At 42.7% G+C, this 11,642-nt stretch overlaps 1 gene segment (V, D, J or C); it reads right to left on the reverse strand.

The window, feature by feature from the left end:
- Nucleotides 1-9,829: 9,829 nt before the first annotated feature.
- Nucleotides 9,830-10,584, reverse strand: LOC114030852. The segment is given in 2 exon segments: nt 9,830-10,248; nt 10,420-10,584. Coding segments are annotated over 2 exon segments (468 nt in total).
- Between the last annotated feature and the right edge of the window lie 1,058 nt (nt 10,585-11,642).

The raw sequence follows: 11,642 nt of genomic DNA on the forward strand, positions 1-11,642 counted from the left end.
GAGGGAGTGGCCCAATTGCATTTCCTTGAATGTGTGACCTCATGTGGCCTCTGTACTTATTGCTCTACTAAATGCACCTGCCATGGACTTGACATGGTAGTGACTGTGGCAGGTGGTAAACTGTGGTTTTAAGTACGGGGAGGCTGGTCTACCTACCCAGGAGAGATCAGATGTCTCTGGGTCTAGAGACCAAAAGTTGACAAGCGTCTATGCAAAGAACAGAATTTAGAAAGAGAGGAAGGAGCTGAATTAGAAAGAAAACTAAGACCAGGAACCAATAAAATTTTTGGAGAGTTAAGGGCCCAGGCTTAGATGAAATGGAGATGGAGGGGACTTAGAGGCTCTCTGGTCTACTAGGTATTGTGGGGAGAACGTGTTCCTTGAGTTGTTGTTGGATGGGGTTGGGGGAGAAAATGTTGATTCTTCTTCTGTATTTCTGTTATATCTTTCTACAAGCTAAAAAGAAAAAAAAGGATTGCTGGTTTCAAATCTTCATTTTCTAGATGGGGAAACTGAGGCAAAAAAAGAATGAAATGCCTATTCAGGTGCCTTTTTCATCTCCTTTTTTCTACTCAGAAAGCTGTCACCTTTTATCAGGCTCTGACCATCTCAAGGTTGAACTGTTTCCAGGGCTGTCTGGCGAGTTTCTATGCCTCAACTCTTTCCCCACTCCAGCCAATGCTGCACTCAGCTCTTAAATTGATCATCTGAGAGAGCAGGTCTCACCATGTCACCTTCTCTCCTCCAGGATCTAATAAAATATCCTTTAAGTCCTTCAGACTTGGCCAATTCCTCCCTTTCCCATTTCCTTACACTCTACCCCCTTCCAAGTACCCCATTATCTACTGACTGGGGCCTTCTGGCTGTTTCTCATAAAGGACCCTCCTCTGACCCTGTGCCCCTTCCCTGCTGTCCCATGTGCCTGGAATGCTCTTCTTCCTCACTGCCACTTCCTGGCTTCACGTGCTTCCTGTTTGCTCAGAAACAAACAAGTGGGGAAGCTTCTACTTATATTTTCTTGCTAGTATGATCTTCCCATGCAGTCTTTTCTCTAATGCCCATACTTCACACTGGACACAGTAGTGTCTGTGGCAGGTGTCTGACTGGGTGTGCTTTTTAATTTAAAATTTTTTTTAAGGCATTCTTCTCCTCATTGGCTTTTTGGATCTCTTTTCCCATTTGAGTTAGTCTGTTTTTTAAGGTGTTATTTTCTTCAGTATTTTTGGGGGTTTTCTTTCCAAACTGTTGACTTGTTTTTCCTGATTTTCTTGCATCACTCTCATTTCTCTTCCCAGTTTTTCCTCTACTTCTCTTACTTACTTCTCAAAATCTTTTTTGAGCTCTTCCATGGCTTGGAACCAGTTTATATTTTTCTTGGAAAGTTTAGATGTGGGAGCTTTGACTTTGTTTTCTTTTTCTGGTTGTATGTTTTGATCTTTGTCACCAAAATAAGATTCTATGGTCTGACTCTTTTTGAGCTGTTTGCTCATGATCCCAGTCAATTACTCGAGTTATAAACTCTTTGTTAAGGTAGGGGTATGCTTTCAGTGTGGAGAATGCACTGTCCCAAGTTTCAGGGATTTTTTGCAGCTGTTTTTATAGATACTTCTAGAGACTTGTAAATTTTCAGTTCTTCCAAGGTGCTATGATCAAGGGCAAGGTGTTTATTCCTTTCCTGGCCTGTGCTCTGGTGTATGAGTGACCATGAGCACTCTTTTTTGCCTTGGAACTGTGAGGAGGATTCCCTTTCCACTGTCACTACAAGCTCCACCATGCCAGCGCTCCTCCTCGCCCCAGGACTGCCACCCAGAACTGTGACCCAGATCCAAGCAAGGGCAAAGCAAGAGAATCCTGTACCAACAGAGAGATCCCTGCAATCCCCCTCTGAGCAGCCACTCAATTCCCTCTCAGTCTGTGGGCAGGAAGCTCTGGAATCAGCTGGGAACAGGGTTTGGGACCTCCCTTCTCTCTCACTGCACACACAGACTTTTCCTATTAACCTTCTAAGTTGTCTTTGGGGATTGTGGGTTGAGAAGTCTAGAAACCACTACAGCTGCCCATGATTCAGTCCTCTGAGGCCTGCTCCAGGTCCATTGAGGGCTGGTTTGTCTGCTCGCCCATGCTGAACTCTGCTCTTCCTCCCATCCAGTGCGATAGACCTTTACAATCAACCATCCAGGTTGTCTTGGGCTGGAAATTTGTTTCACTCTGTCTTTTTGTGGATTCTGCTGCTTTAGAGTTTGTTTAGAACCATTTTGTACAAGTATTTGGAGGGGTTTGGGGGAGAGCTCAAGCAAGTCACTACTTTTACTCCACCATCTTGGCTCTGACCATATTAAAAATTTTAATGTTGAACTTAATGTTGAACAAGAAGAGAAGAGCATTTCCATACCTGCAGCAGAACACTGAAAGAGGATTCTGTGAACCTCTATGAACCTCTCTTTCACACAGCTTGAAAAACAAGCATACAATAAAGTCCATCCCTGTCTTTGTAAAGTGTCCTGCTTGTCTATATTTCCTTCTGTTCTTTTTTGCACATTTAAAAAGACGATTCTATGCTCTACTTTTTTTTCCCCCATCATGATTACTCTTGCCTCATTCCTGAATTAAAAATTGAGAAAAAATAAAGAAAAACAAATCCCCTATAATATACAAGAACAGTCAAGTAGAAGAATTGTAGACAGTGTCAGAGTCCACTTTCTGCACCTGGTGTCCATCCTCTCTTTGTCAGGTGGTTAACATGTCTTCTCAGAGTTTCTCTAAAGACATGTTTTAGAGTTGTTTGTCTTCACCATGCTGATATCCTTGTACTTGCTAATGCTAGAACTGGCCTTGCAGCTGATGGTGACTGTCTCCTGGAGGAAGGGATTGGACAAAGAAATAAGACAAAGGTGTAATGTGATATATTTCTAATTAAACAGGATAGCAAATTCTGAGAGAAAAGCAACAAGATTAGTCTGTTTCCTCTATGAATTACGTACAGGTCTATGTCAGTGACTTCCAAAATTTATCTATCATGGAAATTCAGGCTTTAGGCATGCTTGGTAACAAGTTTTCAAATTTGTATTTTCCATTATTAAAGTATCTGTCTGATAATTTTAAAAGGCAGAAGAGCTCATTTTATGGTTGGACCCTCAAATTTTAAAAGATTCATATACCAGGTAAAGGATTTAGGTAAGGACAAAAACAGCAAATGGTATATAAACTGAAATTCTCTGAAGTTTCAAAATTGGAGAACCAAATTTAAGTGATTGTACTAACTTATACTAAGTCAAAATTATCTAGGAACTTCTAGATCTGAACCAGAGAAGCAGAACTCCCTTATAGTACAATCTTGAGAATAAAACCTGTTGTCCAAGAAAGGATATCGAGAGACCAGATAACTTCATGAGACATCTGGGACTGAAAAGGTGCTTTGAGAATAGATTACTGGGACACAAGGAGACCTAAAGTTAGTTCCATTGGTAATAATGATTATATTGCTTTGTATGGTTTATGTTTATGTTTTCTTGGTTTCCTTGGTGACATGTTAATTTCCCTTACCAAAACTAGTCTATTGTGAGTCCTCTGAGTGGTTTAATATATTCCTGACTTAAGGTAATTATGCAATTATGGGAATTGTGAGAAAAACTTTGTTACATTGTTTGAACTTGAGCCCTCTTTATGTGCCTTTAACCTAGGACCTATGTCCTGCTATTTATTCTCAATTGCCAGCTCATACATCTTCTAGGAGCCTGCCAGGTCTTTCTGAGTACTCTCACAGTTGCCAGCCTGTGGATGTGGACTCCTGGATCATCTGAAGGCACCTGCTGCCAGGGGACATCTCTTCCCCCTCCCTGAGGAAGAGTGAAGTCTTCCCCATGCCTTCTTGATCTGCAGGTGGCACCTTTGGGCACACCTTTGACCAAAAGGAGGGGGATGTGAACCTTTTTTGAGTCCCCCAAGAGCTGAGAAAGTCCTAAAACCTAGATTGGACAATCAGGAGAAAGACATTTTTGGCCCACTCTGAGCTTGACCTACCATAATGCTTTGCATGCGCTGGCATAACAGACACACTTTGTTTTGCTCTCTGAGTACAACCAAAATGCTCCTTTCTGCGTCAGCAACTAACTACAAGGCTGGATGAAACTGATCAGGAGCATTCTTCTGTTTATGACTCCCAAGGGCAGGGCACTTGGAAGTGGACACTATCTTGAATGATGAGCCTTTTTCTTATTTTGGTGTTTTATGGATGCGTGTTATGCTGTGTTGTGCTATATGTATTCATGTTAATGGTAAAAGAAACACAGAAATCCTATAATTTCAAGGGATACCTTGGCATTCTCTTATTGTATTTACAATTTATCCAATTAAGAAATCCCTTTCTCATATTATAGTTAACACATATGGAGACTCTAATTTTGGCTGACATAGGCATCCTGAACCAGGAAGGAAGGGAGGCGTGAGAGGGAATTGCTCTGAAGATCTAAGAGCCCTTTTGTGTATCTGTCCTCAGGCTCATTTTCATAATGAGCTCCCATGCTTATCTTCGTTTGCATTTTCCAAAGCTTTGAGAGAAACAAACAGGTACATGCAGCCTGATTTTGTTTGTCTTTCTTTTTCCTTTTTTTTTTTAGGGAATTGGAGATAAGTGACTTGCCCAGGGTCACACAGCTAGTAAGTGTCAAGTGTTTGGTCTGAGGCTGGATTTGAACTCAGGTCCTCCTGACTTCAGGGCCAGTGGTCTATCCACTGCGCCATCTAGCTGCCCCTGTTTATCTTTCTTAGAGAGAACTCAGTAATGACTGACAAAGCACTAGTCTGAAGTCTTAAAGAAAGCAGTTGGGGAATGGCGGACTAAATTAGGGTCTACAATAGTAGTACACTGTGAAAAAGCTGATTTCAGAGAAACCAGAGAAATTTATAAAAACTTACTGATGCAGAGTGACATGAAAAGACCAGGAGAACAAATGATTGAGTAATAACGACATTAGGCCTGGTACATAGGCCATGCATGGTGGTCCAAGCCTGTCATCCCACCTACCAGGGAGGCTGAGGCTGGTGCATTGCTTGAGCTCAGAAGTTAGGAGCTGCAGCTGGATAAGGCCAGGTCAGGTGTCCAGACTGAGTCTGGCACCAATAGAAGCCCTGGCCTCTTCCCCCAGGAGGCTGCCTAAAGACAGGCCAACTGGCCCAGAACAGAAAGAGAGCACATCAGAATTTCCATGCCAATCAACAGTGGGATCCTGTGAGCAGCTGTTGTATTTCCAGATAGATGAGAGAGGGTTTTTGTTTAATTTTCATTTCTCAATGTCTTTCCCCCTTTCCAGAAAGCCATCTCTTGTAATAAAGAATTTTTTAAAAAAGTGAAAAAAGTAGTTCAGTGAAAGTAACTAATATATCAATTGATTCTGACAGTATATACAATATTCCACAGCCATCATCCTCCACCTCTACAAAGAAGGAAAGGAGGTGTATTTGCCCTGCTACTGTCTTCATATTCTGAAATCTTCATATTCCCCATTTATTGTGATGCAGTAATATTCCATTCCACTCATGTGCCATATTTGTTTAGCTCTAATTAGGCAGCTGGCTGGTACAGTGGGTTGCATGCAAGCTGTGTGGCCTTGGGCAAGTTACTTATCTTTTCCACAACTGAGTTTTCTCATCTGTAAAATGGGGATAATAATAGTGCTGTCGTGAGGATCCGATCAGTTAATATATGTAAATTGCTTAGGAAACCTTAAAGTACTTATAATGCTTTGTTGTTCAATCTTTTCCATTGTATCCAACTCTTTATAACCCCGTTTGGGTTTTCTTGGCAAAGAAACTGGAATGGTTTGCCATTTCTTTCTCCAGTTCATTTTACAGCTGAAGAAACTGAGGCAAACAGGGTTAAGTGGGTTGCCCAGAGTCACAGGGGAAGTAGGTATCTGAGACAGAATATAAACTCCAGTAACAGATAAGGATGACTAGAGACATCCTAATTAGGATGACTAGAGACAGCCCGTGAAACCTCAGAAAGAGAAAAGAAAAAAAGGAGACCTGGGAAAGCCCTCTCTTCCTTTGCATCTGGGACCATCATACCCCTCATCTTGACCTACATCTTGCCACTGGCCTCTGATGACTCTGGAGGAGAGAGTGAGGCTGATGTCTTTGCACGGCCCTGCCTCACTTAAATCCAATTCACTGGCAAGTCAAGCTGTCTCCCTCCTGATGTCACTGACCCTCTTCCAGAAAGAAGGATAAACAACAAACAACAACCAGCCCCCACCTTGGAATCTTTCCCTGTTAACAAAACCAGCCGGAGGCAGGTTGGCCCCTGACCTTCTTACCCCATCTGTTAGGATTCATGGCATGAAGGATAAAACAGCCAGAATGAAGTGGTTTTCTTGCCCAGATCACCCAGGGTGGCTGGCATCTCATGACCAAGCCTTGCTAGCTCCTCCCCTTCCCTTCTAAAGGTAAAAAAAAAAAAATTTCATAGATCTCTAGTTTGGGAAATCCATTTTGCTCTGCACTCATGGGGCATCCCCCAGGGTGGCAGGTTTGCTACCCTAGGATCTCCATTTAAGATGCTTTATTTCTCTATTTGTGGCTTTGATTGATTTCAGGACTTGACACTCCCTTGTTAAGTATGACTTGTCAATCAACCAATCAATTAATCAATCAATAAGTTACTCAACAAGCAATTTATTAAATGATACCTCAGTTGGGAGACATTATGGATACATTGCATCTGGGTATTCAACATATTCTTATCTAAGCATCTGCAAATCAAATCTGAGATAATTTTCAGAAGGAAGGTGATGCCATCTTCTCAGGTAGAAGCTTAGAGCTGAAAGAACCTGAGGATTCTAAAAGGTAGAGGGGAGGGCCTGCATGGGGGCTATCCAGTACAAAGACATGGAGAAGGGAGATGGGAATGTGGTGTGTGTGGAAGAACAAGGTCAGGAATTGTCACCTGTCCCTTGGTGTGTTATTGTCTTCTGACTCCCTGGAGGGTATGGGATGCCTTAGAGTTTTCTGGGCTTAGATTTGGTATATAGGATGTGAGACCTGCTTGAGCCCTTCATTACCCAATGAAGGCCAAAAATGAGGACTGTCCAACCAGAGAGGACGATTTAAGCCCTTCTGGACTGAGATGCCAACAATCCTCTGTGATGGTCTCTGAGGGATCCTGAAATTTTCCTGCTGTGTCAGCAACCAGAAGATCATATTAAGGTTGCACAGACATTCTAAGTCAAGGGAACTTCCTTGTTTCATGGCCTCATAATCCCCCATCCACATAAAGGATAAAAGGAACACTGTTACAGAAACATCAGGAAGGATGGAAGCCCTAAGTTGTGGTTAGTGAAATGTTGCTATTTAAGGTAAAAATTCTTGGGAGTGTGATTTAATATTGTTTTAAGCTTAGATTACAGGAATAGTTGTCTGAATTGCCATGAAGCTATTGGTAGAAAATGGCATTTGCTGCAGTCTGGGAACTGCTAAAGGTGAATGTCTGTACCAGGAAATATTTTGGAGATGACAGTTGCATAGCCTAGGTAAGGTCCTCCTGATGCTTTTTCCTCATTGATTTATTTCCTTTCTGAAAATAAAATTCCCAACTGGTTAATCCTGAGCCTTGCGTTTAACACCTTGTGACTACATGATTAGCTGTGAAATATGACTTATGCCTGGAATCAAACATAGCTGAGGGAGTTTTCCCCTTGTGTTATGATATAGGAATTTTTTACAACTATGTCCTTCTTTTTCCTTTTATATCAAACTTCTGTAGTCAAGAAGTTTTGTAAATACAATACTAAATCCCTTAAATAATAGAATGATACTAGAAAATCTCTGAATTACTATAATAGGATGCAAATATGAATATCTTATAATTTTAACATATGTTTATGGTTCAATAATAATATAGAGATGATATCCTCCTAAGGGTGAAATCATTAGACAAAGAAATAAGGCAAAGATGTAATGTGATCATTTTCTAATGATGGAGAATAGTGAATATTGAGAATAGCAATAAGAGTAGACTGTTTTCTCTAAGAACTCTATATAGATGTCTATGATTACTCTTATTACGATTACTATTACTAGGATTAACTCTATATACATGTCTACAACTCATCTCTCATGGAAATTCAAGCTTTGAGCATGTTTTGGTGATAAGTTCTCAAAATTGGATTTTACACATAGATTGTACGGATACTGGTAAAAAAAAGTGAAATTATTCTCCCATTATTAAAGTATCTGTTTGATAATTATAAAATGTAGAAGAGCTCCTTTTATTGTTGGACTCTCCAATTTTTACAAGATTCTTCTATCAGGTGCAGGAATTAGTTTCACTCAAGGCTGCTGTTTGGATGGGATACCTGCTGAGTTCTCTTGCAACAAGAGCTGTTCCTCTTTCAGGTCTATTGGATTCTGTGTTGTCTCTAAGTGTGTGCACATGCCCTATACTGATGGTGAGTGGAATCATCTTTGCAGACATTTTTGTCCATTTTTTAATGTTTCCACCACAGGGTGGGATTCCTGCCTGCTGTGGTAATCAGGCCAGGGTTGGGTAAGCTGAGAATTTTTAGGGCACCTTTACTAGCCCATTCCTGACACCAGGAGGTGAGCAGTGTGGTCCTTTAAAAAGGCTGCTCAGACACCCAGGTGGCTGCTGAATCCCACTCCTGCATCCAGTGAGAAATGACACTATGGTGTGGGTCACCTGTGTGCAGGGTTGTGACTACAGCTCCCAGTGTATCTGCACCTGCTGCTTGTCACTTGCCTGTCGCCACAGGACTCTGAAATACATAAAAATGGTAAAATGTATGGGTGATGTCTTTTGATTCATGTCTGAATTGCGTTTAAGTGAGACAGTGTTGCACAAAGTCATCAGCCTCACTCTTTTCCAGAGTGATCAGAGTCCATTAGCAGGACAGAATCAAGATGACTGATGATGGCTCGAGATTCATGGGTAACCGTGGCATCTTCAATGTTTAACCAAGCTCTGAGCGCTCCACGGCACCTGCTTCACCAGCCTTCATGGCCATTGGAACTGATTGTCCTCATCTGCCACCCCACCAGCGGAAGTCTTCACAGCCTTGGGGTAGACACCCCCTAATTCACCGATGGGTTTGAGACCCCTTGGTTACCTTCAACCTGATTACCTATATATGTGTGTGTGTGTGTGTGTGTGTGTGTGTGTGTGTATGTGTGTGTGTGTGTGTGTGTGTGTGTGTGTATCTGACTGTTTTGGTCCCCTTGACCTCTTGCGTCCTTGTGGACATGAATGTTAATTCCTCTACCCCCTCTCCAATCTGGCTCCAATGCGGCTGCTGCTCTGTCCAGGCCCTGCCCCTCATCATGGGGAGGGCAGTATCCTGGCCCTATGGGAATAAGGATAGCAGGCCTAATGTCCTCCAATGAGATTTTCAGGCATCTATTCTGGCAGATGGCAGACATGAATGATTGGACAGTGACAGTGAGTTCCCAGAGTGAGGAGAAAAACTGGATCCATCCTATAGATGGGGTTGCCTCAAGAACTTTAGAGACTGTTTCATATACCTTGTCTGTCCTGGCTGGGGAAAAACAGCCAGAGCTGAGAGTCCAGGCCCATTCCCCTGCATTGTCTACAATTTTCTCTTCAGAACCAGCTCAGGTCTCCGGACTTAGGGTTGGGAGCAGAGGACAGAGTACGAATGAGAAACAGCCCCCATGGGAAGGTTTGTGTTCCTTGGCTAAAGCATACCAGGCAGAAGATTCTTTCTCTTCTTCCTCCTTTTTCTCTCTCTTCTTAATCTTTCTACCTCTACCAGAGTCCCTGGGACAAATGGCTCCCACAACAGAGCTAAATAAGGCCCTATTCTCCCCTGAGGGCAGTGGTTGCCCCAAGCCTGTGACTCTGGGGAAGCAGCTGCTCCCCTATGCTGAAGGGCTGAGCAGTCTGGAGAGGTTTTTGTTCAGGGCTGAAACACTGTGGGAATGGAACAGTATTATATTGAGAACAGTAATAATCTGCCACATCCTCAGCCTCCACTGCACTGATGGCGAGGGTGTAATCTGTCCTAGAGCCACTGCCACTGAACCTGGCAGGGACCCCAGAGTACAGGTAGGAAGCACCATAGATCAGGAGTTTTGGAGACTGTCCTGGTTTCAGCTGGAACCAGTTCATTGCCTGGGCAATGTTGGAACTGGCCTTGCAGCTGATGGTGACTTTGTCTCCTGGAGCCATAGACAGCGAGGCTGCGGACTGGGTCAATACAATGGCTGCCTGAGATTCTGGGTGGGAAAAGGAAAAGAAGAAAGAGATTTCAGTGAATGACGAATCCTGTATAAAGACAATGAAAGCAAGAGTAGTTCCCTTACCCTCAGACTGTGTCAGAGATGCCCACTGGAAAACTCCTTCTGTCTCTAAAGTGATGCCAAACTATGGCTCATTGGAAGCCTTACCTTGAGGCCAGAGAAGTAGCAGCCAGAGAAGCAAGGACTGGGAGAGCATTGTGACCCTTGTAGAGCTGGAGGCAGAGAGCTCTGAGCTCAGAGGGACACTGATGGGAGGTATTTGTATCTCAGGTTGGGTTTATGAAGGTGCCTTAGATATCACCATGCAAAACAGTGCTGGTCCAGCGTGAACTGAAGGACCCCAGGAGTGGCTATATGCACATGGAGGGAGTGGCCAAATTGCATTTCCCTGAAGGTGTGACCTCATGTGACCTCTTTTTTTTATTACCATATTAAATGCATCTGCCCTAGAGTAGACATGGTGGTGGAGTTGGCTGTGGCAGGTGGCCAATTGTGATTATAAACTGGGGTTGCGTGGGATGGCCTCTCTACCTTCCTGTGAAAGATCAGATGGTTGTTGGTCTAGAGACCAAGAGTTTACAAGGTCTATGCAAAGAACAGAATTTAGAAAGAGAGGAAGGAGCTGAGTTAGAAAGAAAACTAAGACCGAGGAACCAACAATATTTAAGGACCCTTAGCTAAGGACACAGGCTTAGATGAAATGGAGATGGAGGGGACTTTGGAGATTCTCTGGTCTACCAGGTGGTATAGGGAGAATGTGTCCCTTGAGTTGTTGAAGAGAGAAGTTTATTTTTCTCTTCTGTATTTCTGTTATATCTTTCTAAAAGTTAAAAAAAGATGGCTGGTTTCAACCTTTTATTTTGTAAATGGGTAAACTGAGGCTAAAAAGAGTGAAATAGTTATTCAGTTTCCTTTTTCCTATTGAAGTCCATTGTCTCCTTTCCTCCACTCAGAAAGTTTCCATGCCATTCACCAGTGAACTCAAACCTGTGAGCACCTATGGTATTTCCAGACAGGTTAGTAGGGACATCAAGTCACAAAACAATTTGGGAAAGGAAAACCCTCAGGGTTTCTGTCCAATACAGGAGCAATTGCTATTTACACTCACTCTGTGCTATCAAAACCCAAATGGTGACCCAGAGAGACTTGGGCAGGGACTTATTATTGACCAGTCAGTGAGAACCAGAGTGATTTGTCTGTAAGTCATAGTGAAGTAGCTCCATTTGAATCTGAATGGGTTTTATCAAAACCTCATTTTCTAGAACTCAGTCTCAAGCAATTTATGTTCCTTTGGTCAGAGCACCCAAATGCAAGTGTATGATGCCCTATGGGGAGGATGGGAGAAAGGGAGTAAGGGAGGAAGAAAAATT

The sequence above is a fragment of the Vombatus ursinus genome, unplaced genomic scaffold (genome assembly GCF_900497805.2).
Source record: "Vombatus ursinus unplaced genomic scaffold, bare-nosed wombat genome assembly UNPS02015016.1, whole genome shotgun sequence".
NCBI classification, from domain to species: Eukaryota; Metazoa; Chordata; class Mammalia; order Diprotodontia; family Vombatidae; genus Vombatus; species Vombatus ursinus.